The sequence below is a fragment of the Ceratotherium simum genome, chromosome 6 (genome assembly GCF_057802395.1).
Source record: "Ceratotherium simum simum isolate JZ-2026a chromosome 6, ASM5780239v1, whole genome shotgun sequence".
Taxonomy (NCBI): Eukaryota; Metazoa; Chordata; class Mammalia; order Perissodactyla; family Rhinocerotidae; genus Ceratotherium; species Ceratotherium simum.
Genome location: NC_141905.1, coordinates 74,482,480 through 74,510,187, shown reverse-complemented (window position 1 = coordinate 74,510,187; position 27,708 = coordinate 74,482,480). Strand labels below are relative to the sequence as shown.

At 38.5% G+C, this 27,708-nt stretch overlaps 1 protein-coding gene across 3 annotated transcripts in view; it reads right to left on the bottom strand.

Moving 5' to 3' along the window:
• ATRNL1 (attractin like 1) overlaps positions 1-27,708 on the bottom strand; it is a 773,536-nt gene that overhangs the window by 16,434 nt on the left and 729,394 nt on the right. The window contains exon 30 of one of the 3 annotated variants that reach the window (XM_087432666.1): positions 10,233-10,321. The exons of the other annotated variants lie outside the window; for them this stretch is intronic. Coding sequence (XP_087288792.1) covers positions 10,248-10,321 — 74 coding nt within the window. The 3' untranslated portion in view covers positions 10,233-10,247. Of the gene's footprint in view, positions 1-10,232; positions 10,322-27,708 lie in introns of those variants that run through there. 3 annotated transcript variants of the gene reach the window in all.

The window sequence follows — 27,708 nt, the reverse complement described above, 5'->3', positions numbered from 1 at the left end:
ATGTGAATAATGCAGGGCAGGGGAAGGAACAGCATAGCACCAATGTGGCCCTAGTTAATCTATTGTCCAAGAAGGTGACCCAAGGGAGATTTTCCTGGATGGTGCCATTGTGCTCCAAAAGTGTTCATGCCCCTCCCTAAGGACTGGACATGCTAATGCCCAGAGAGTGAGAGCTACACCTCTGAGCATCTGGCTCAGTATCTCGGTCAACATTGTCTCTAAACAGGTTTTAATATCTGTGGCTGTGTGTACAATATTGATGAAAAATTGAAACAGCTGCCACACTCGCTTGGCATCAAAGCGTTAGCAATTCAACTCTCCCTGAACGTCTTTGGAGAGACTTCTAGTATTTTAAATCAACTTTGGAAGTCCTTCCATAAGCTTCCCTCAGTTCCTGAATGAATCACTTCCCAAAGGGAAACATCAGTTCTAATCTCTCTTGAGATTTGTGCAAAGTTAGAGCCAACACAAAAACACAAATCACTTTTTTTAAGCTCAAATACCTATTTATAAGAAACTAGATTACAATTTTAAATCAAGGTTAAACAATGTTGGGTAGTGATGTGAATCATTGCCTTACATGGCTTTAATATGAGAGTACATGAGAGTATAGGGGACAGATATAAAGCTTATAACATCATATAGCATAGATATACCACAGTGAATATTAAAAGACAAGCTATCAACTGAAAAAATGAATTTTAGTATTGTCCAGCATGATGTTTCTGCTCCCCTAAGCTCATAGCAGTCAATGTTTTTTAAAAAATTTCAACATTAAAAGAAATTGAAAATATGCAACTCTATGCAAAGTCAAAATATTATTTTAACAAACTCCAATGGTAAAGCACATTTTTGCCTTTATAAAACTCTCAGATCATAGCAAAAATGGGAGAAAAAAAATCTAGATAAAATTATTCAAATTCTTACTTCTAGCTATTTACATAAAATGGAAGAGAAAAATGCTATAAAGATCATGATTTTTCCATTAATATTATTATAAATTGCTTAGACCTTACTAAAAGTTATTACAGATAACTTAATGGCCAAAGGCATTTTAACAAAAACAGATGTGTCTGTAGCCAAATTGACCCTTGAGAAATCTCCTCTGCTGAAAGAAAAGGCAGTATAGCTGGACAGTGTATTTCGCAAAACAGACTTCAAACCATTCCTCTGACGTTTGCTAAGTGGTCCAGGACCCTAGATAGTACACATTCTCTCCAGTAATTCAAAACAGGAACTTTTGGGAAATAGTTTGTTTAAATGACCTCCTTTAATGTAACAGAGGGTAGTATAAAAGAAACCTTCATTCTCTGAAGCAATTTTGAGAATCTGACTGAGCATGTCCCATAAACGCCGACCTTTCTGAGTGAAAAAAGTATCATTTTGCCCCACTTTGCCTTTGAGAGCAATTCAAAGCGCCCTCTGAGCTACTGTAAATCGAGAAGTGTCACCAAGAGTCAGCACTAGCAGGAACCTTTCCAACTCCACAGGCAGGTAAATCATAGAAGGAGCAGACTTCAGAGTGATCTGGAACTTTCTGATGTTATTCTCCAAGAGGATAAATATTGCCCTCCAAGGTATCTTCAGACCCAAAGAATTCTGAACATTGGTTCCACAACCCCTCACTACAGTTTCCTCAGTGATTTGCCAAGTGTATTTGTAAAAGGAACATCTTGCTAACTATAGGTTTCTCATAGTGTGGCAACGAAATGGGTTAAGAGATGGATGGAGATAGAAATTCTTATTAGCACATGTCATTACAGGAGGCCCACTGGAGAGAGGATCAGAATGTCATTTATGGGGAAAGATGGAAGACTCTGCCCTCTTTATTAAGCATATTCACTTTGGATGTTATCTACCTACTTTCAGTAAATGCCTTAGCTGGCAGGAAGATGAAAAAACTTGCTTTCAGGTCAATAAAGGAAATCTCTTATGATCAATGGTTGATTAGAGCAGGATCTTCTGAGCAGCTCTGGGCTGCATTCTGTGAAGGGTTTTCAAATTAGTCTTACTCTGAGGTCTGGGCAAGGGGCCAATTCACCACCCAGCTGCTGTTGACTTGCAGCCCAATGGTCGATGAGTTCTCATAATTAGACAAAAAGTGTTTCTGTTTTTGTTTTGTTTTTAAGTAAAGAAAAGAAACTTACATTTTAGAGGCATTAAATCTAAGAAAGTGGAGAAGTATAGCAGATGTATGGTACTATCATGTTTGAACAAGTATATATATTTCATCAGATTTTGTTTCATATTCTCTAACTCCAAACCCTCACTTATTAAAGTTGGAGAAATGCAGACTATAATTTTTATTTGCAAAGGTATTTATGACTTACCCTACAACAATGTTAAAAGCGATCTTGAAAGGACAAACTATAAATGGCTTATTTATACTTGACTAAGTACATTGAGTCTCCCCCACTTTTTTGGTAAAAGACTCATTTTAAAAGCATTTTGACAAACTGGGATCATGATAATCAGAACAAAAGCAAGTTCCCTATGAATAACTGCAGGTTTTACTTAATTATATTTTGTTCCCATTTCATTTTCTAGGGTTGCAAATAGCTGACCAGTTGTTTTTATTTCTTTAGTCAAGTACTAATTGAGAGAAGAGAACGGAGAGGTAAAAATACTGATCTTGAGTCAATGAGTCACAATGCCAAAGGGCTACCCATTATTTCTAGAGAGCTAGGATAATCTGCAAGGATGGAAAGTCAGTGTACAAAAAAGCAGATCCTAATGCTCATGACTAGATGTGCACCGTCTATCAGCATTACTCTTTGTTGCATACTTAGAGCACTCTGAAGAGGATTATAAACAATGCTATCTGTAAAAAATATTGGGTGGGCTGCCTGAGACAAAATATGGCTGTCTTTGCACAGCACTACTTGTACCTACTTGAATCAACAGCTAAACCAATTATATCCAAAATTTAATTTTAATTCAAATAAAAGCAACAATTGAATTGTAGGTGGCTGAATTGCCTGGCTGTTAGGCTGAACTGTTCAGATCAGTACCAGTTATGGTGCCCTTCATGAGATGACTAGATCATGGTCTGAACTTTACGACCTAACATGAAGAATTGTTACACTCCAATTCTGAGCATGGCCTTTATTTAGATGTGTAATTAAACATGGCAGAAGCAACTTACGGGGAAGAGAAAAGTCTAATAAATCTCTAGAATTACTGTGGGATGAAACAGATTATTTAGTAATTTTAACTAATTTGGGAAAAGGCCTGTTTAGAAGAGGGAAATAGGGCACAGGATGCCCCATGAAGATAATTTTAAAAGATGGAGCACTGGCATTAAAGTATGAACTGGACATACATAATCAACCACAGCCACACCCCCTGAGTCCAGGTACATGAAGAAATATTTCCTAAACTCCATAAATTGACCAATACTTTATTTTATTTTATTTATTTATTTTTTGTGAGGAGGACTAGCCCTGAGCTAACATCTGATGCCAATCCTCCCCTTTTTTCTTGAGGAAGACTGGCCCTGGGCTAACATCCGTGCCCATCCTCCTCTACTTTATAAGGGACGCCGCCACAGCATGGCTTACCAAGCGGTGCATCAGTGCGTGCCCGGGCCCAAACCTGCGAGCCCCGGGCCGCCCCAGTGGAGCGCACGCACTTAACCGCTGCGCCACCAGGCCGGCCCCCTGACCAATATTTCAATATGCAAGAATCTATACCACAGCCTGTGAAAGGATCTTAGAAACTATACCACCAAACTTCAAAAGGTGCTTCTTTCACAGGTTTTTTAACCTTTCTCAAACATTTATATTGGATTGATATTTGAAAAGAAAGGTGAACTGAAAAGAGAAAATATATATTTTTATATAGAAAAGCAATCTGCTCAATTCTCCATCTTTAACATACTGACATGTGTTTGGTTCTAGTATTACTCAAAATTAGCTTTGAGATAAAAGTTCATATTAATTATCCCATAATGTAGTCTAATCATTGCTGACATTTTGAAAGAAGATGTTAAGGCAGCCAAGCTAAACTAAAAAGTGGGTGAAAATTATTACATATGTTCATCACAGAAAGCCTATAGTGCTCCTCCATGAGCTCATTTTCTGTTAAAGTAAAACCCAACAGGGACGACTATTGGAGGCAGGATAAACTAAGTGGACCCTCTGACCTACTCAAGCATGTGCTCCTTCAGACTTGGCACTTCTCTGGTTCTTAGATGATGAGCCAAAAAGATTTTGGATGTGTTTCAGTTTTAATTTCATTGCTTTATCGATTTTTATGACTTTTAGTATGACATAAAAATAAGATAGAATGTGTCAAAGATTTACGTTTAGATTTCTCTTTCTCAATTTAAATGATTAGCCCTAGAATTAAGTGAACATTAAATCTAATCTGGCACTAACTTTTGAATTTAGTGAACGTTGCAAACTTCAATTTTAAAAAAGCAGGTACTGGGCCGGCCCTGTGGCTTAGCGGTTAAGTGCGTGCTCTCTGATGCTGGCGGCCCGGTTTCGGATCCCGGGCGCACACCGACGCACCGCTTCTCCGGCCACGCTGAGGTCGCGTCCCACATACGGCAACTAGAAAGCTGTGCAACTATGACATACAACTATCTACTGGGGCTTTGGGGCGAAAATAAATAAATAAATCTTTAAAAAAAAAAAAAAAAAAAAAAAGCAGGTACTTATATTATTATGCAAAAATTCCTAAATCCCAGTATGAAGTATGTATATCAAACTTATCATCTACAAACTTTTCCTTTTGAAAAATGTGAGCATAAATTAGCCCTTACAGTTTATGTTTATCTAGTCAATATAAAAAGTTGAAATTTCTCCTTGTTTAACTGAGTGAAAACCTAGCACAAATGCAGTAACAACACAAATGCAAAAGAAAATAGCAATTTTGATTTTTTCCTGTTCTTCAGGATTAGTATTCTATAAAATGCAGTTTGTGGGATATTTATGTCAAAGGAGAACACTAGGATTCAGTGAGTTTGGAAATGCCTTTGTTTCTTATAATCCTATTGAAGTGAATTTTGACAATCTTGAAAGTATGAGAGAATCAAGCTCACAGGACACATTTCTAAAGTCATTCTTAAAATCTTATTCTACTAATCAAGACTCTTTCCACACACATAAACACATACATATATACATGGAGTATTAGATTAAGTCCTAAGAACAAACAAGTTACAAAATATTCTATTAAATTTATACCAGTACTTTCTGTATTATCAATATGAATAGAAGCAAAATACTCTTATTTAAAAAAAAACAAAAAACTTTTCCTTCTGGTTTTGGTGAGAATATTCAAACAAGGTAAGACAGTAATCAGCAAAAACTGAACCTGGGGCCCTTGGTTTGAGATAATTAACTAATCAATAGACAGTTCTCTTTCTCAGGGACACATAGGATCAGACATTTATTAAGGAACTTTTCAGAGTTTCATACAAGGTAATTAATATAGGCTTCACTATGGAAAATTTCATCTTAATGACTTTCTGTTCAAGTTACATGAATTTTATGTAAGGAAAAGCTTATGAAGTCTAAGATTTTCTTTCCACCCAAGTTATTAAAATTTGTATTTGAATATAGTTCTTTTCATTAACATTAAATCAGTTAGCTTTAATTTATGAAAAAAGACTGCTAAATTTTACCACAATAGTTTGTACAGCTTTAATTTGCATTTTTGAAAAAACACAATAAATTAATTTGCTACTTGGAAAGAATTTGACAAATGCATTCATCATGAAGAAACCGAATTCAGTTTTCTTTAGTCTTTTCTCACATAGGTAGATGTAAGATAAGAGACTACTGATTTAACATTCTTTAAGCAAAATGAGATGTAATGATAATAATGGGGATATTCATAGAACCAGAGAATTTTAGAGCTGGAAGGAATCTTCGAGAGTCCCCGGTTTAACAAGTGGGGAAAGAACAATTGAGTCTCCCAAACTGTCCGATGAGCAGAGTGGTGAACGGGGATTATTGTCATTTTCTCCATTCGAAACCACCACAAAAGTTAGAATTATTCAAGGACTGGCTAATTTGGCTTTGAAATGACTCAGGCTCCTCCTGAACCATGCTACTTCTTGTCCCTAAGGTTTTGAGAGTATAGTCTGAGCTCAGAGATGATGCTGAATCACAATATGAAACACTTATTGCAGAATTTAGATTTTTAAAAAATAGCATGAAAACAGCACTAAAACTGTCCCCAACACCTACACTGTGTACTCATTCTTTTGACAAGTGAATGAAATATTGTCAAATACATTTACAAGTTTGTATCACTATGAAAAGGTTTGGATAAAGAACCATTTAACAGCAATATATTGTATTGCAAATATTTCTCTAATTTTGGTATTTGTATTTTTACTTTGTTTTATTTGTTTTTTCTTAGCATCAAACTTTTGCTTTTATATGTAGTTCAAGTTACAGATCACCTTTATGATTCTTATGTCATATGACTCGCATGTGCTGCTTGAAAAGGGCTTCTCTACTTAGACCATACAAGGAAGTCCCATGTTGTCTTCTATTGTTTCTTTTATTTAAATTTTGTATTATTAAGAAAATACAAAAGAAGTTATTGAAAGCAACAGTAATCACAATATTCTTAGCAAGTGTTCCAATTTTATCACTTTTGAATGAAATGGAATTCTAATTTTAGATCCACTACATACATATTATAGTTATGTGTGTGTGTGTATGTGTGTGTGTTTGTAACTGGTTACCTGAAGATGTTGATATAATAATTTAAATCATGGGACCACTTCATTAGAGCCACTTCACCATCATTAGAAACATTTCAATCCTTAAGGAAAGGCTTTGGACAAGAAAATACTGTAAGTGCCTACAAAACGATCTTAACAAAAAACCAAAAAGCTTTTTGTGATTCACACATTATGTCGAATCATGGAAATGATTCATATTCTCCCTTTACTGTGGAGTAAAGAAACACATAATAATATCTCAAGAATAGGAAGAAAATAACCCATGTGCCCACTTACTATGCATGAGTTGTATCTTCCTTGTGCTAAAAGTTCTAAATCCTTTTTACTCCATTGGGCCTTTGTTTCTGTAGAAATAAATTTAATTTTTTCTCTTAATCTTTGAGTCTTCTCTCTACATGTTATTCTTTATATGAAAGAGCTTGCCTTATTTATTTTCTTATTAGTTTTAAAATTTGTTCTTATGCTGCAACGTATGTCAGCATGAAAAAGTCAGTATTGATGGGATATTTTTGCTAGAGATAATCCTTACTGACTTTCGAGAAAGAATATTATCCTGGTTACTTATTATATATGTAAAAGGGTCATGTTATTTTATTTTAAAGTGTCCTTAATTTTGATGCGCTCTTTATCTGCCGAAAATGTTAATGATAGTAAATTTTAGCTAAATGATTCTAGACAACCCACTCTTCATTCTATTTTCTTTAGTAAAACATCCAAGTCCCAAATGACAAAAGTAATGTTTGGCTAAAGACAAGGATTAAAATAAAAATATTTTCCCAAACTCAGGCAATGCCAAACTGCCTATGTATATCCACAGAATTTTTTCACTTCAAGTAAATCTTAGTGCCAAAATATTTGGCGAGCATGTGGGGCTGGGTTCAGAGGAGTTTCAGACCCTGATCCAGTACCATCTCGACCTACAGCCCTGGGTAAGGAGGCCAGCAGCAGCCTCGATCAGCTAAGCAAACCTTTGCCCTCTCACTCTAGCGGAATCAAAATCACTAAGGCAGGGAAGCCGACTAGTGTTTAGGAAACATTTTCACCAGTCATAACATAAAAAGTCATGGGCATGTAAGGTACAGCACAGGAAACATAGCTAACAAAAGATTATAATAATTTTGTATGATGACAGATGGTTACTAGTCTTATCTGGGTGATCATTTTGTAATGTAAATAGATGAATCACTAGGTCGTACACCTGAAACTAGTATAATATTGTATGTCAACTATACTTCAATAAAAAAATAATGATAATATCAAAGAACTATGGTTTATCACAGGAATAAAAAAAAGAAACATTTTCACTTATAGGTTTGAAACATGGGAATTTTTGGTTAACCCTGAGTTATCCACGATATTCAGTTAATGTTTTTATTTTACAATATTTGAAAATGTAGAGTTATTAAATTCAGGATAATTCCATTTCAAAATGAGAGGATTCACCAATATTTTATACTGACACAACTTTTTAGAAAATCAGCTACTGCATGAAGTGACGTTTACTCATGTTGTGTTCCTTCTGGTACTGAAACTAGGTAGTCTCACGTGGCACCTGCTACTTGATGTTCTCAACACCTGAGCTATCCCCTTAAGAAGCAACCCTAACAATAAAGAACAGCTGCGGAAGGTACATGAGGAATGTGTCCTCAAACTGCAGTACAGTGAAAACTGGCAACGTGGAAGGAAGAGGTATAAAAGAATGTACGAACCTTAACACTGAAAGACATTGTAACTTGAGCCTCTTACCCCATCCTTTTAAAAAAAGTAGCTCATTTCTAGTTTTCTTTTTATCTTTTAACAAATACTAGTTCATATGCAAACTTTTGAGACAAAAAAACACTGCCTATCTACAATCTACACCCATCTCCTTTAGACTATGTGTAACTATTTTATTCTCTTCCTTTCGTCGCTGATTCTTCCTCTGCCTCTTCTTAAACCACCCTCTTTAGTTCCTGGCTTTCTTTTCTTTAAAAAGCAGGTGGTGTGAGGGCTGGTATTTGACATTCTTGATTAAATAATTGCATTATCTAAACCATATTTTAGTCTTCAAGGACCTCCTTTTATGAAACTACAAAGATGTCTACTAAAATTTCTCTAATGCTGTCTTATCCTGTGAGCAAATTAGACTGTCACATCATAATTTGATACTGTGGAACTTAGAGGAAATTTCAGATGGTTTCAATAACCAGTTTTGTTACTGTATTATTAACTTCTCATTTTGGTTCACAGATAATTTATATTTAAATATCTTCTATATATCTACACATCAGTTATAGAAATAAGTACTGATATTTTGATAATTCTTAATATCTTCATTTTCTCTTGGAACTTATTTTTCAATTTTAGTGCCAATATCTATAAAATGGTGCATTTATATGACTTCTTTTTATGTATACTGACTGGAAGAGCTCCCTCTTTTATTAATGTTTCCATCTAAGGTCATGAAGGTGATTTTTTTAAAAGCACAGTGGAAATGAATCCAGATTTTGGTTAACAATGTGAGGTCACTTTAAGAGAAAGCTTAAATCTATCATGCACTTTGGAGCTGCTCTGCCTTTTCTAAGAGTTCCCCTTGGAGGTTTCTAGCAAACAAGTCTCATGCCAGATCTGGCTAGCTGGGTTCTTGTGCCCCTCTCAGACTCTGGGTATCTGTAATGCAGATTAATTATCGCAAGCAGGGGATAGTTGAGTTTCTCAGAATTGCAATCTTAATATTACTCCCTCTTGCTCACAATCTAGCTTTTGCCATTTCTTTGGAGGTGCTTGTGACAACTTTGGCTTTTGCTGGCCTGAGTTCTGTGAGTAGCAGCAACGATGACTGAGGTGAGGTCAGAAGACACTTTAGCACAACCTCACACATGTGCTAGAGTCCACATGAGGCTCTGTCCACTAATGAGCCCAGAGGAGACATCAGAAGACAGCATCCACCAGAACACACCAACTCTCAACATTTACAGCCAAATCATTGTCTTCTCATGGAGAGAAGGGATGTGGATGGTGGGACCCATCGTGACTATGCGAGAAATGTAGATCCCAAATTCATTGTCTTTACTATAGCTTTTGTGTAACCTTTTGTATGGCATGGGTGACAGTTACACTCTGCATCAGAAATACAGCTGCAAATGCTGTTCCATACTGAAAAAACTGGAGCTCCCTTAGCTTGCCAATAATTTTAATGTGCTACTTTCAAGCTCACCACTAACTGAGGCTCTCTTTACTCTTAAGCTAAATGATACCTTATATCTCATTGGGTTTCTCTTGCTATTTTTAAGCATGATTATTAGGTTTCAGAATCAAGCTGGCATCCTACGTAGCACACCTGGGAGGAATAAGCACACAGATTTACCCATTACAGAATGGATCAAAACATGTACTGTTACTCACCATGACATATATCATAATTCACACCCATGATGGGCCAGGCACTATCCTCAACATTTTAATACATTAACCTTTCCAACAATCTGCAGGGTAGTTGTTATTACCTTATTTCACAGATGAGAAAACTTAATCCCAAAAGAGGTAAAAAGCCAATAACTTTTTACAGCAAATGGTAGCACCAGGATTTGAATTCAGGTCTGTCACTCCACTCTGCCACACTGCCTCTCAACACATCTGTAATGATCAAGAGCAATGGTTCTCAACACTATGAGACCCAGTGCCCTCCTTTAAAACATATTTTGTAGTTCTCATTACCTACAAAGAAATTCACAGAACATGTCAAATATTTACACAAATAATTTTCACTGCAGCAATATAATGCTCTAACTGTAAAATGCAGGAGAACTAAATGGAAAGTAACTTAAACCAATGTGTATTTCCATATGTAATGCCTGCATATGACTATATCAGAAGTAGTCAGATACTTTCACCTATTTGTAGAATAATTAAGAATCCTTCAGGTATAATTGCAGACCGATACGAGTGTCTTATCGGTGACTCAATAGATGAGGAGCACTAGTGCAATTGGGGTGGTTGTGAACAACTCTAGAAAGGTTCTAAGCAAAAAAAATATGTATAGTTTTCTATCAATTTACATAGTGGTTCTATTTCTGGAAAATGCAGTCTATATTAAAACCATAACAAAATTGAGTTTAATGTAAAACAGAAGTTCTAAGTTCAGACAATTTTGAACAGTTTTTGTTTTTACCTTCATAAATGTCCAGTAGCACACTCTAAACTGGTAGTTTATTGTGTGGTAGCTTCCATGTTCCACAGGGCATCTACGATCCCTGTGCCCTGCCTACTAAATGCCTTTATAGGGCCCCAATCATTTTGAAAACCCAAGATGTCCTGCAAATCTCTGAAAAAATTTTAGGGGGCAGTATTGCCCCCATTGAGGATCACTGTTGCAAATGTGTTCCTTTGGCTAAGATGTGAAAAATAGCAATGATGGAACAAGGCTTATTCTCCCTTTTCAAAGCCTATCAAAATGTGAGGAATTCTCACTTAATTCTTTATCTGGCTTTTTTACTTCAGCATAGCACATTACTCTGTTAGGTCACTGTATTAAGTATCAACAACATAACAAATTATACCCAAACTTAGATGCCTAAATTAATAAGCATTTATTAATCTCATAGCTTCTGTGAGTCAAAATTTGGGAGCAGGTGAGTGGTCTGGCTGAAGGTCTTTCATGAGGTTGCAACTAAGATGTTGGCCATGGCTGCAGTCATCTGAAGGCTTGACTGGGACCTGAGGATCCACTCTGAAGCTCACTTGCGTGGCTATAGGCAGGAGGCCTTAGTTCCTTGCTGGCTGCTGACCAGAGGCCTCAGTTCCTCACCACATGGGCCTCTCCATAGTGAGTGTCCTCATGTCCCGGCATCTGGCTTTTCCCAGAGCAAGTGATCCAAGAGAGAGAATGAGGAGAAACTGAAGTGCCTCTTACAACCCAGCCTCGAAAGTTGCCCACTGTAACTTCTGCTTTATTCTGTTGTTACCAGTGAGTCACTAAGTCTGGCCCACATTCAGGGCGAGGAGAATTAGGCCCCATCTTTTGAAGGGAGGGGTATCAAAGAATTTGTGGACATATTTTAAAACTACCACAGTCATCAAAACCAGGGACAAGCTGTCCCTGTTTGGAATATGAAAGACCTAGAGAATTAAGAGGTTTCCCATGAATCTAATATAACATGGGCATGGAGTGATGGAAAGTAGTACAAGAAGAATGGCTATCAGTGGGTCTGGGTTTTGAGAGGAGTTACGCAGGATGGGATTGGAGTGCGATGAGAAGGGGCTACTGGGGGAAAACAGGCAGGTGAGCAGACTCTAAGGCAACTATAAGTTTCATTTTATATATCATCTATACATCTATATCTACATATTGACATATATCATCTATAGCACAGAACTCTAAAACCTTCATCATCATTTTATCTGAAGAAAAACAGATAGAATTCACCGTGATTCCTAAATGTCTGCACTTTTTGATGATAGACTTAGCAGGAAATAATTAGACATGTGGAAAGCTTCCAATATGCCTTCTGTACCTATCACTGGAGAACTTTGAGCTGAGACCATAATGAGTAGAGCTGTATTAGAAAACATTCTCCATTCTGCTGCACTTCCTGCGGGCTGAGTGAACCCATCTTTTCTTACCAAGTATGTTCTATTTAGCATTGCAGCCAGCTTTCAATTTAGCTAACTTTCAGGTTCTCTTGTTTGCTATTTACTTGTGCTCCCAAGTAGAATTGGCACATCTCATTTACATAAACACAATCTGTTGACCCCTTATCTTTTGAAGATTTGCATGTAAAAACTCAGGGCAATACTGGATGCCAACTGGAAAGGTGGGTCTTGGTGGGAGTGTTTCCTCTTTCCAGGGAGTCATCTCGGTGAAGTTTTACCATGGAATAAGGGTCAACCATTTTCACCACTCACAGTAAAGTTCTTATGTTTGCTAATTATCTGGAAATATTTTATACACTCATAATGTGAAAGAATTCACTGATTCCCGCTGCAGATCAGAGATATACAACACTTAAGGAACATGTTTCCTCTGCCTATCTACATTCTGTTCCTCTATTCCTCAAGATCCAGCCTGAGACCTAACTTCTTGAGCAAGCTCTTCTGATTACCATAGACTTCACTAAATTTCTCTCCTGAACTTCTTTAGCACCTGAAGCCCATACTACATAATTCAACTTCTAGTGTTTTTATTGTTTATCGTTGTGTTAACAGCTAAGATTAAAGAGGATCCTCAAATCTCTAACCCCACCACACTTATATATAAATACTCATTGGTTAATTTAAAATAATCTAATTATTTTCTAAAATTTACTGAAATAATTGCCTTAAAATTATTTAAACTTTTCTTGAGAATTTCTTAACCGTATATTCCACAAGGAACGTGGCTAGTCCTCCTACCTAACTACTTAGAAGGCAAGGAGAAGACACTAGAAAATAGATCTCTGTCAGCTAGGACATATATCACTCAAATCTCAGATTCTTTATTTTACAGCAAGGCAAGAAACATTTTAAAAAGGATTTAAAAATGATAGTAGTCTTTATTTCTGCAACATATTATTTACTATTTTAATAATTATTAGAAATAGCATTTCATATAAGAAAAGTCAATCAATCAAAGAACACTTGTTTGTAATAATTATAATAGCAGTGATTTTCGTTGCCCCCACTTATTTTATCATTACTTGTTTACACAGAGAATACCAGGTGAGTATGCACTGAGCTGACCTGAAATATTAATAACTAAGCCCTGCTGAAAATTTTCACTCAAGCATTATTATGAACAAAATGGGGTTATCATAACTATTTGGTGACCTGTTTTACAGGGTCTGTGTTCCTTATGAAATGGCATTTGAGAAAAAATACACATGAGTTTTTCCTTTAAAATATTTATCACACATGGACTTTTTACTCCAAGAAAAGTCTATAAATATGTTTAAATAACTCTTCTCATTGAAAAAAAGACAAACAAAAAACAAAACCACTACTTACTGAGCAGGCTTTTTGCATACTTTATCATATCCAGTCCACACAATCACTCTGGAAGGTCAATACTATGGTCCCATCTTACAGAGGAAGAAACTCAGAATCCCAGAGATTGCCCAAGGTCTCAAGTTGAGCTACTAAACTCGAAGGCAGAATCAGAACTCACCCCAAAGCTCCTACAATATTTCCTCTACCTTGCTGCAAAGTGAGAGCATTTGCAGTGTACGGGTGGACTGCACAACCTGCATGGCTGTAAATGGCAGCCCTCTTCATTTGTATTGCAAAAGTGAAAACTTCTAACTCAATTTTTGTGCCATACCCAGAGACAATCACTGATGAGACCAATCCTCAGCCTGGTCCTACTAAGCATTATAAACACCCAGCAAAAGGAAAAGGAGGGCCGTTGGAGCATGAAGTCAGGATATCTCAAAGTGTGGGAGAAATAACTTTCTCCGGGCCAGAGGAAGAGCTCCCAGCAAAGAGAAGATCCTGAGAGACCAGGGCTGCAACTGGTCCAGCATTGAGAAGTCCCTCAAAGACACAGAGGAGCTGGGAGCTGGGGTGTCTGGCAGTCCACGTCACCTGGATCTCTCCCCAACAGAAGTTTTCAAATAAGACTTTCATGAATTCTAATGCACATGGAATTACAGAATGGAAATCAAATGGAAATATAGAAAAATAGATGTGCTGTACAGAAATTTACCATGCAGTCAAATGCTATAACACATAGTCCATAAGGTGAGGGAGAGCTGAAATTACAACGCTGTGTTCACCGTCTGTCCAAGCTCAGTTGCTTTAAATGTTATATTTACAACCATTTTCCCCCTTTGCACTCTGTTGGTGTAGCACGGATGGAACAAGACTATTTCAAACAAAAGGTCTCCGAGGGCCACGTCGACTTAACTCTCTGTGTGGAACACCCGTCAGAGCCCAATAGGCATCCTAGGAATTTACAACGTTATTTGGGGTTGCTAATTATGATTAGGCTATAGCTTAAATCTGAAACAGTTCAGCAGTAAAATCGAGACTAAAATGTGAGGTCACTGCCTGCCGGCAGTCACAATCAAATTACTGGTGCATGAGTATGACACTGAGATTTTAGGGAAGGAGCTTGCCTTTTAAAATGGTCCATTCAAACTGGAAAGCCTTCTGGACGAATGAGTGAGAAGGAGCTGACTCACTAATGTGCCTGCAAACACTTTAAAACTGTACTTTAAATGATGCTCTGCTTTGACAGATAATTGGCCCAATTCTTCCTTTTCTCTGTGTCTGTAACTCCCATGGAAATCAATGAGAATTGCATATTCAAAAGGATGAGAACCAAGTTGCAGGTTGAATTAATAGGATAAAGGACTGCAGATCTCTTAAAGCTTGTGCAATTAAATTGTGGCCTCACACAATTCTCGAGGGTCACCAGCAATTTGCTGGCCCGGGAAAGCCAGCTGACTGCATTTTCAGAGGTGTCACAATTTATAGAATACATTTTCTTAGACATCAACACGTGATCCTTCTCTGCTCAAAATTTACCTTCTCACTCTAATCTCTTTAGCACCTGATACCTTGGAGTCTGGAATTGCATTCACATGCCCTTATCACCAGCTAAGATCATCAATCAATAAATTGGCAAAATCTCCATTTCAAAGTCATGCAAACTAAGCACATATGAATATCTTATTTTTCTATAAAAATATTTGTCCACGCATCATTTCTATACATATTATCTGCTGTCTTTCTCAACTAGAAGGAAAGCTCTAGCTCGGAAGAACTATGTCTAATTTATCACTATATCCTTAGCACTTGACCTGCCTGTAATTGTCAAATATTTTCAATCATCAGGACACTTACAAGCATATTTGATTAGGTATTCATAAAGCCACAAGAACAATATTTGCCTTTAAACACTGCAATGCAATATTTGCATTTAAACATTTCTCCACTGAAGGGAAAGAAGGTATTTACTAACTGCCTACTATATGCTAGTTACTCTATAAATATTTTTTTCAATGAATTCTCACAACAATGGGATGGGATGTAGTATTTTCATATTTATGTTACAAATAGAGAAATGGAGGCTTAGAGACATTAAATAATTTTCCTAAGGACACAGAAATAGGAAATGGCAGATCTGAGGTTTGAATCACTTCTGTCTCCAAAACCCATACTTAACCTCCTTTATCTCACTGCTTAATGTTTGAAAAATAAGGAAAGGAAACATTTATAAAACAGAAAGTGTCTCAACCAGTCAACAGTAAGAAAGGATGACGATTACATGGCCGTCAGCGTAGAGAAGTACCGAGTAGGTGTACAGATAAGCTGAAGGGACACAAAGTGACAAGAGGGAAAAGGATGAGGACTGGCTGTCCAGCAGAAATGAAAGGCCGTGTCCCTCACTCACTCGCTCACTGACGGCATGACCACTCTAGCTGGGTACAAATGTGACACAAACTTATTTCCATCTGCTTTGACTCATTTGTGGCCTATTCCTGAATCCTGGTCACACTCCCTCAGGATTCCACCACGTCCACATGTTTTATGGACCATACCACATTTCTTCCTTTCCCTTCGCAGCCTCCCTCAGTGTTTTCTGTTTCCCCTGACACATTTCTCCTCCCAATCTCTCCATGAAGTGTTTTCAAATGCTAACCACATCCCCAATTTGCACTTATACTCAAAACCTACATCAGAGTAGGGGTCCAGAGTTTGGGGGTATCCACCAGCAGTCTGCACATCCAAAGGTTTTCTGCCATGTTCTGTAACGTCATCTATGCTTTCTGCATTGGCTAACATTATCCTGGGCTCTGCGGGCTGCTTCTACCCTCTGTAACCAGACCAGATTGAGAGTGCTGGGGAGGGCACAAACACTGGTCTGTTAACTGGCAGCTGAAAGCCCTCTAGGAGTTAGGGGCAGCGGTAATAAGAAAATCTACCATTTATTGCTCACTCTGTGCCAGGTTTTACACTAGCCAAGCCCTTTACCTGAATTATTTCATTTAATCCTGCCACCATCCCAGTGACGTAGATGTTACTATCTCCACATAGTTGAGGGAACTCTTTAGAGCAAGTAAGTACCTTGGCTGAGGTTTTGCAACTGGTGTGTGACAAAACTGGGATTTGAACCAGTTGTCCTGACCCTAGAGCTGGTGGTCTTAATCACAGCGCTACCCACAAAGGTCTGGGTGAGGCTGGAGCCATCATGGGGAGCTGGTGTAGGTGGGAGTGACCAAAGGACTCAGGACTGTTTGTGGAGGGCTTCGAATAATTAGGCAATTGGGATTACGTTTAAGATACTTGATGACAGCTGGGGAGATGTATGTCCTACATGTGGAAAGAAATGTTAGGCATCAGTTAAAATATTATCTTACATATATACTGCAATTTAGTTTATAAAGTACTTTCACAGTTTATTATCCAACCCACTAATAATTTCTCTAGTACCTGCATTCTGTGCTAACAGCAGCCAGCTTCCTCACCACAAGGCAGTTTTAATACACATCATCTCACAATTCTGTTGAGGTGCTGGGGGGCACTGGGAGGAACTGGAAACTCTGGGCAGTCTAGTGATTTGCCAAGGCGACATGGTTAGTAAGTGGCAGCAGCCAGGGCATGGGTCCTCAGCCCAGGGGTGGCTCCCTGTCTCACACCCTTCCAGGTGTGGAGAAGATCTCTTCTTACTTCACCATTCCCACCATATGAAGAGCGATTACATTCTTCCAAGATTTTAGGTGAATGAATTTTGACATTTGACAACTTGACATTTCTCCATGTCATTAAATAGTCTTTGCATTATTGTGGTATAACACATAGCTATATGATAATTTATGTAAATTTTTATTACTGTTGTTTATATGTTTCCAATTTTCCACTATTATAAATAACTTTGGGTTGACCATCTCTGCTTTTGATTGTTTGACCAAATTTCTGATTGTTTCCTTCAGGTAGATTTCTAAAAATGAAATCACTAAGTGCAAGAATATGAACTATTTTGAAGCTCTTGATACATAGTCCCCCTTTATTTACAGAAAGACTCATACTGTACCACTACCAGAAGTGTTTAAAATATGCCTGTTTCTTCGTATATACTTGTGATATATACTTAATTTTTCACTAATTTGACAGGTGAGGATTATTGTTTTATATATTTTATTGACTACCAGTTAGATTATAGGCGTTTCATATTTTTTATTAGTCATTAGTCTATTCATCAATTGCTTCTTTGTGTATTTCGTCCCTTTTTTGTACCTATGTGTTAGGTTTTCCTTCGTTATATGAGCTTCCTGTATAATAAAACAATCAATGTTTTGCCATATTTGTTAATACTTCCCTAGATTCCCTCCCTTGCTTTAGCTGCCGTTTGATGTTGTCATTATCAATGAAGACCTCTAGGACTGGGGTGCCACTGTCTCCTGTAGTTCTTCCAACCAAGTTCTTCCTGTCACCCCAATGGGTAGGAAGCTGTTTAAGTCAGAAGCATGAGATTAAATCACTTAATAGTCTTATGTCAGCACATGGTGTGGTGGTAAGAAAAACAGTATATAAAGGAAGCACGCCATACGGAGCTCTATTAAGGTATGGAGACATAGGAAATGAATCACAAATTCTGACTTTCCAGACTTCAAACTTTCCAACTGAGCATGGAACAAGTTATGGAAATAACAGGCAGCTCAAATCAGGCGTAAGGAGGAGAAACACAGGATGGTGCATGGGAAAAGCAAGGCAGCAGCTCCTTGAGGGGAGAAACTATAGCTCACTTATCTGCGCTCCCTTGTGCTGTCATTAGTGCCCAGCATACATCAGTTGTCTGCTAAGGCCTTGTTGGAGGATGGGTAGATGGATGACCACACCCTCCTCTCCTGACTGCCACCCACTGGCTCTGTTACTTTAGACAAATCAGTTGCCCTTGTTGAACCTCAACTTCACCATCTGTGAAATGGGTATTGCACAGGGTTGTTGCCAAGATTCAGTGAGACAATGAATATAAAAACAATTCGTGAACTATAAAGCAAAAAGGAAATATGTCATGAATTTTCATATAAGTTTTGCTGTAGTATTTAGTACCTTAAAGGAAAATTTCATCGCCAAATAAAATAAGAAGCTATGATTTTTCTCAGATGATTACTCTGGTTTCTTTTCATTGTCCCACCCCGTCTTGCCCCTTGCCCCATGATATACATTTAAATGTCCCTAAAATGCAGGCACTATAGTCATTTAACTTGATTTCTATGGTGGCCAGCGTAGCCTGCTAAACAAAATGTTTTGATAAAAAGTCTGCAGGAAAATTCTGTTATACACACATACATCCTGTATACTACATTAAAGGTTAGCATACAATATTAATTAATGACCTTTCCTTGCTGTGTGCGTTGAGGTGTGCTGGTCATTAGGAAGAGCTTCACAGATACGATGCTGAGTACTGACAATGGGCAGGAATTGCCTGGTGTGCAAGTGGGGAGGGTTCAGTTACTGGAACAGCACATACAGAGGTCTTGAGGTGGGAAAGGGCACGGCATGGGTCCTAAATGGCTTCTCTGAGAGGCAGAGATGGGTGTTGGGGAAAACAACCTGTCAAAAATTCATCCACCCAGAACAATCAAATTGAGCACCCTTAACACAGTTCTTAAAAAGTAAAAGAGGTCCATGCAAAGGGTATAAGGACAAAGATTGAAGCTGAGAATGTAGTAACAGCAACCTCTTCCCTCTGCTCTCACAGCCCTGATCCCTCTGCAGAATATGCTCATGGTTTAGGCCTTCTTCCTCCACAGGGACGTGATTCGGGGAGGATGTGCTGTCCGTGGTTCTTCTTGAGTTGTCTTTGGTTGCTTTTTCACCAAGAAACTGGTGCTAAGGCATCAGGTGAATAAGAAGAGGTACGCTTCAGGAGTACCAAGCCCTGCCAGAGGTGAGACTTCTCATAGTCTCCATCCCCAGCCCTCCCCAAAGTAAGTTACAACATCCCAAGTAGAAGCTGACTCTCCATTTCTTTACTTACTCCTAATACCAACTGAGGGAAGTAGGCATTCGGCTATTCTTGGCTCTCCTATCTACTTTATTTAGGGAAGATAAGGTTTAATAATAATTAAAACATCCTTCCGGCCAGGTATCACTGACCACTACAACATTATCGCTGATTAGCTATATGTTATAAACTGAAACATATATTTTATCTGAATTTAAACACATTCACTATACTTTTTCTCCTTTTCCAAGGCGAGATAATCATTGTAATATTTTATAAAATCCCTCTAACAATGGTTGACACTTGCTCTCTCCTCCCCCTTTTTCCTATTTATCAAAGTGAAAAAAAAAAAAAACAACAGAGAGAGAGAACTTCAAGTCATCTCTTCTCTTTGGCATGTTTGGGGCCTGGCAAGCAGATCGGTTTTTCTTTCTTTCTTTTTTTTTGTGAGGAAGACTAGCCCTGAGCTAACATCTGTCGCCAATCTCCCTCTTTTTGCTGAGGAAGACTGGCCCTGAGCTAACATCTGTGCCTATCTTCCACTATTTTATATGTGGGACGCTTGCCAGAGCATGGCTTGATGAGCAGTGCATACGTCTGCGCCCAGGATCTGAACCTGCGAACCCCAGGCTGCTGAAGCAGAGCACATGAACTTAACCACTACGCCACTGGGCCAGCCCCAGCAGATCAGTTTTGTCGGAGCGCTGTGAGCAGTGGAAGCAACGGAAGATGAAGCTGGAAAGTTAGGGCAGGATCAGATTTTGAAGAGCCTCTACACTGAGGAGCTTGGCCTCTATCTTGTAGGCCTCTGACTTCAGTAGCCTTGATGGCTGTTTTAGAAATCAAATATGTTTGAATAAAAGACAAAGATGAAACACTGGTTCCTGAGTACAGTATGAAGTGGAAATGCTACTGCTATTCACATTTTATATATAAGGAAACTGAGGCACGACGAGATTAAGAAATTTGGTGACGACATCAGAGCTAAGTGGCAGATCTGACCCTGGCAGTTTACTCCATTGCTGTTTGATACCTTTAACTGACAGAGAATGAGGAAGAAGAGGAGTGGGGACCAGCACAGGGGGAGGGAGAGAACAAGTTCACTATTAGCCATGTACATTATTAATTCACACACAGTCTTGAAAGGACTCCTTGCAGGTGGCAATTTTCTAAAAAAAAAAAAAAAAAAAAAAAAAATTCTGAATAAAAAGTAGCAAAAACCCAGAGATAAAGATGAGAGAGAAAAATATCAGTATGGATATGCAGATGTCTCTCACACACACGTGTCTGTGAACATTGCTCCCCTCCTCCCACAGAGGTCTATCTCACAGGGTATTATTACCAAGAGAATAAAAGGAAGACAGTGAATCATACAGCTTCTCTATCATTAGGTTTAAGGGAAAAGTAATGAGTAGGAAGAGAGGCCGCAGCAACTTTAGAGGCAGAATGTAAGATGCATTAGGGAAGTCGCAGCAGGAGAACAGCAAGATGAACCAGACATGCCTCTGAGAATCACTAAAGCAGTGTACTCAGTAGTTGCTCAAGTTTCCCAAGGAATCTCTTCACCTAGAGCTTGCCAAGTGCCTCCGTGGTAAGCAGAATAATGTCCTCTCACCCCCCTGCCCGCCCAAAGATGCCCACACCCAGCCCTAATCCCTGGAATCTATTTTACCTGGCAAAAGGGACTTTACAGATGTGATTAAGGACTTTGAGATGGGGAGATAATCCTGGATTATCTGAGTGGGCCCAAATTATCACAAGGGAAAGTGGAGGAGGGAGGCAGAAGAGTTAGTCAGAGTGATATAGCACGAGAAAGACTCCACCAGACATAGCTGGTTATGAAGATGCAGGCAGGAGGCCAGGAACTGAGGAATGCCAGCAGCCTCTAGAAGCTAGAAAAGGCAAGGAAATAGACTCTCCCCCTAGAGCCTCTAGAAAGGAATGCAGCATTTCAGATTCATTTTTGACTTCTGACCTCCACAACTGTAAGATAATAAATTTGTGTTGTTGTAAGCCACCCAGTTTGTGGTAATTGTTATAGCAGCATTAGGAAACAAGAGCCTCCTACATGCTCAGAACTGTACTAGGTGCTGAGAGGGAATCATGGGATATTCAAAATAATGCAAATAGACTAAGGGCTCTGACATTATGTATTCATAAAATCTGAGTTTTCTGGGCCTAGATGTGTCATCGTCCTCCAGGAGGTTATGATCTGAGCTGTGAGAGAGCTCATCAGTCATTCCCAGCCCTCCCCTTCTCAAGCTCTTTTCCTTCCTCCTTACAATGCTGTTCTCTGCTGCTTCTTGTGGGAAATACTTCTCAGAAAATGGAGAAGGAGGGATAATTTAGGTATTTGCATAGAAATGTTTAGGAAAAATATCTATTAATTTTTAAAAATTGGTTACTTATGAAATTCATAAATAAGACCGTGTATACTTTCTCGTTCACCTCACTCGGCATGGCTACTTGTGTACAGAGAAGCAGGCAGCGTGCTGCGCTGGGTCGTTTGTCAAGGATTGAAATGAAGTGAGTCATAACAACGCCATTTTAAGACCTTCAGAGACCCCTCTGTATGTCATGTCAAACGCAGTCAAATATACTAACATGAAATATGGTTTTTTATTATAAAACATTTGAAAAAGTTCTTTATAATTTTTATTTTTAAATATTTACTATAAGTAAATACATGATTGGTTATGATTATTCAGTGATGATCCCGCTTACTTAGGAATTCTAATGAACTGAGCAAATTAAACCTACAGATTGTTTGCAAGTGTACTGAAATGTTTATGTATGAATACTAAATTTAATAATTAATAATGTTGGCATTATATTACATTTTATAGATATTTGTAAATTTCAAGTTTGTAGTTTTCTTATTTTAGAGTAAAATTTTGGTTTCAGTTCTTAAACATTTTCATAGGCCCGAGGCACTGTGCTCATAGTGCTGATGGATAAAATGGTCTATATATTAACACCTTACCTACAGCTGACTGAGATCAACGACACGAATGTACCATACCAAGAGGCTATAATGTACATATACCATAATACACATTCTAGCACTGAATTATTACTAATTCAGTCACTTGCTACTACAACTCTCTTTCTGAGGATATGATCATCATTTTCATTAACGGGTGGCAGCATAGTGCCAGGATCAAGAGAAAGGACATGGAAGCCAGGCACTGTTGAGCTCCAGTTCTGGGTCTACCACTTATTTAGCTGTGTGACCTTGGGTAGGTCACTTAAGCTCTCTCTGCCTCAGGTTCCCCATCTATAAAATGGGGGTAATAACAGTAGCCCCCTCAGAGGATTATGAGGATGAAGTGGGTTAATATTTACAAAGCACTTAGAACAGAGACTGGTAAATAATAAGTTTATATATGTGCTTCCTGATTTTTCTTTTAAAGTATTTATTCAGAACTTACTGAGTTCAACTATATGGCCCCCATTGTGGAGATGAAGACTAGGACACATCCCTCTCCTCAAGGCACAGAAAGTCTAGTGGGAGGCATGTGCTGGGACAGAGGTATAAACAAAGTAATATAAAACTTACAGAAAAGTAGCTAATTTTAATAATGAAAACTGTTTTACCTGGTTATAGTTGAAATTGTTCAAAATAAAATATCTCCAAATATTGAAAACAAAATTAATCAAAACATCTATTGAGTGCCTATTTTGTTTGCCATCCTTTGTGGTTCACTGAGATTCTTCTCTATAAAGGCATAGAGAGAGCCTGCTCTGTGCCAGGGGCTTTTAAGATTTTCTTATTTAATTCTCTCAATCTCACAACAAACTTAGAGACATATATAATCACTCCCATTTTACAAGAGTTACCTGAGTCTCAAATATGTTCAGGTAGAGAAGAATCTGAATCCAGATAAAACTGTCAGGCTCAAAGCCAATTTTACTGTTGCTGAACTAGTGGTTTTCAAACTCTATTAGCAGAAACCTAGCTTCAAAAAAATCTTACATTGGTAAATGTGTTATTTTATTAGTACAAATATAAGTTAGTTTATAACTTTTTTAACAGTTATGGTTAAAACAGTAAACATTTATTTGTCATAAAGTCAATCAATGAAAATAACGTGGTTATAGTGATGAACATAAATATTTGAAATCAGAGGTTATGCATGATAGTCATAGTCATACTGGTTTCAGAGCCTAATTTACTTCTGTTTTTCTTTTTGTTGCATAATATTTAGAAAATCCTGCATCACACAATTGTAAATTGTAACAGATTTTTAACCGGTCACCTTGCAAAGCAGGCTATTCTTCAACTAAACTGATACAGAAGTTTGAATAACATAAGTGGGAATTAAATTCTATTAAATTCTATTTCATTAACAACAATTATTTAGCAAGCCTCTGCTATACGTTATAGGCACAGGATGCCAGGGATTCCATGACATGGACACAGTTCTTGGCCTCGAGATGAGTGCTTTGAAAGGAGAAGTACTGGGTCAAGAACATTTACTGGAGTAGAACATTTACAGATGGATTTCTCCCCACAGATATGAATGTAGAGGGTCTAATTAACCTCTCATGGAGAGATTTTTCCCAGTTCAATTTATACTCACAAGTCATAGATTCTGGGCATTAGGCATAAGCTGACTGGCATCCTTGGAAAACCAAAAGCAAGATTTTCTCCATCTACCTTCCTTTACTCACTTACCACTGGATCCCTGCTACAGCTTCGGTGGCCCCACGTACTGCGATAATTACTTTAGGGGCTAGAGACCAGCTCCTGTTCTGGTTTGGGGTCAGGGTTGTAATAATCTTGAGGTTCCTATGAACTTTTTGGACTCTTTCACAATTAGGCTGTAATTTATGAAGCACAGAAGGAGCTACATCCATCCCAGTGATGGACAGTCCAGGATGAAGCTGCTAAAGAAACCCTAACTCCCCCTAGGTATCAAGAACCCCACTAGTTGGCACTGAGCAATATAAGAAATTGGAGAGAATGAACTTTGGATGTTTTTAAAAAATTTAATTCACTATGGCAAGAAAACCTGACTGCAGACTTGATTTTCTTTGGACTTGAATCTGTAAAAGTAATGAAATATTTGGACTTAAATTTCTCTCCAGGAATTTGAAAATGGTAGGGGCTTTGTATTCAAACTTAGGGCATCTTCATGTTGGCGGTCTATTATCAAAGTATCTTAGTGGTGACTGACTTCTACAACCTGTCATGCGCACTATCAGAGGCGTGGCTGCACGTCATTTGGAGCAGGGAACAGGGAATGGATTTTCAGCTTTGGTTACAGCACAGCCTTGGAGCTAATTTAATTGACGTATGGTGTTCATCAATTCCAGAGCTTTCAGGGGGAAAAAATCTACACTGCCTGCCAGTGAGCCCAGGGTGATTCCCACAGGAGCAGTAGCTGGCACTGGGGTAATGGCCAGCAGAAACAGAACTGCCAGATAGATTGCTGATTTCTTCTCCTAAGGGCAATAGCCACACTACAAGAAGGAAAACAAATAGCTCGGGTGTGGTGGCCTAGAAAGGTGTGAGTAAGATCTCCTGCACAGTTGCCTGACAGGCCCAACTGCCACCCCTCTGGGTCCAGCATCATGTTCACTGATGCCAGGTTTCTCCTGGGTCACTCCCAGCCGTTACTGAGCATGGTGGGAGTGATAGCATAGCCCCACTCCTGCCTGATGTAAGACTCCTCTAGCAGGTGACTGGCTTCAGGACTTTCCCATGCATCTATCCAAAACTTTCTTAGAATTGCACCAGGCCTACCCAAGCATTCTTCCTTCCCCCTCTCCTTTCACAGGCGTCAGACATACATCTTGGTCTGACACTCTCCTTTCTTATTCATGCTTCCTCCCTGAATCCTTCACAGGCATTTCCCCCAATAAAGCTCTTGCACACCTAATCTCTTCTTGGTGTCAGCTTCTCATAGGACCTGAACTAACACACTGAGGAATGTTAGGGGGAATGAAAGCATTTTTAAAATGTAGTTAAGATGAAATGCTTGTGGGACCTCCTCCTTGCCATCTCCACCTCCCCTCACCCCAGGTTCCACTGGATACGTTACGCAAATCACAATACCAAGAATGGAAAAAAACACAGTTTTGCTGTGAGAAGAAGATAAAGATGATTCTTTAGGGAACTCTGACCCAATGAGATAAGGGTGAACTGGATCCCAAGACAAAAGAGAGAATATTAAAGGTGAACATAGAGGACAGGGATACCGTCACATTTTAAGCTAAAAAAGGAATTCTGGCTAAAAGAGTTGACTCTCTTTTGGCTCCAAAGAAAGTTGCAGGTAATGCTCTGAAGCAGAGAATTTGTCACAGTTAAGACAGGAAGCAATTAAAGTAGAGACTATCTCAGAAGCATTTTCCAGGTCAGTATGAATAGCAACATTCCAGCGACTGCACTAAGCAGTCATTGCACTAAGCAGTCATGGGAAGGGAGAGACTGGAGGCAGAAAACGATACCACTGAGCCTGGTTTTGTAGTAAATGAAAGTCCAGGCCAAGGAAACGGAGGACAGACTGAAAGATGACAAGCAGAGGGCTGTTACTCAGAAGACCACTTGTCGCTTTGAGGCACATTTTCAAAGGTTAAAATCTAATTTGAACCCAACATCCACCAGATGCAAAATGAATGCGACAGTTTTTTAAGAAAAGGTGATGGCATGGGGAGCTAGTCACACTTTAAATAATTTAACTCCCAAGCAACTGACGAAAAAATGAAATGATAAAAGGGAGACTTCCCTACTTTGTGCCAGATTACAGGAGTCTAAAATTTAAAACTTTCTAAGGTAGACAGGGGGGCCAAAAGGATCGGAGATTCAGAGGCTACACTGAAAAGTCAGAAGCAGTTTCCAGATTTTGATAGATTTCAGGCAAGATGTGTCAAAAGATAAGCTTGACATGGACAGCCTGTCTCCCTTGAAAATTAAGCTTCTGTGTACAGAGTTCTTCAGGTAACCAATTTCTACTTTCACCTCTGCCTCCAAAAGCAGGTCTCACAGGACTCCACTTCAGCAAAAACCTGTCAAATCCCCTGACTGCTTTTCATTACTGAATTCCTTCTGTAAGTTGTGTCATTTGTGTTAAAACAACAAATTCACATCCGATTGATTTGTGAAGGAAGGGACTGCCTCAAAATTATTCACTGGTTTTCTTTAATATACAAACAAGCAGAAAGTGTAGGAGGGAAACACATTTGTGAATTGAGCTGTTTGCTTTATGTGTAGCTTCTTTAGTGAAAACCATGGAGACGTTCATTCCAGATTCTGCTTTTTGTACTTTCTAATATGATGGTTCAACTCATCTCCATGCAAGTGTTTCCCTTCCATTAATGTTAATGGAAGTCACTCTTCTGTATCAAGAGGAGAAATAGACCCCTTTGTCTTTTTAATTGGTCCTATAAAACAATAAATGAATGCACTATGTGAGTTCTATCTAGAAATAAATTCTGGCCATCCATACTATGCTGCTTTTGAAAAAACACTTTTTTTTTAAAGGAAGATAATATGTAGCTTCCTGGTTGGACACTAGCTAGGAACCAAACACATAAAAAAGTACATCAAGATTAAAGGGATAATAGGTAATTTTGTTGTTTAGGAAGATGATGTTACTAAGTGTGTCTGCAGAGCGTGGGGCAGAATACAAAGCACACGGCGCCTGTTAAGATGAAGCAATTGCAACCGCAATTTAATGGAGGACAAGAAAGCAATTAACAGTGTAAAGTCATTGATGCGAAGGATAGACCTCGAGATTAGAATCTTATTAAAACAAAGGCTGGTACAACTTGATTATAATGAGTTAAGTTGAAAGATCTCCAAAACAATCTCAGCTTGCAGATGTGGAAAAGAAAACATAATTTACTCTATTACGATACTTTGGGCCCCATAAACTGCTGATAGTGTGGGGATTTTTCATAGATCAATATCTCAAACAAACTGGACAGGAGGGCCTCGGACTTAATTCTCCAGGACTGGACTGAGGGATTCGGGGGCTGGAGGGGTTCTCTCTCTCAGTACTACCTAGTGAAAATGATAGTTCAAAGCATGATGATTTTTAGCAGGAGATCAGGAAACTGTCTAGAACAGCAAGGCTTTTTTTCTTTTTTT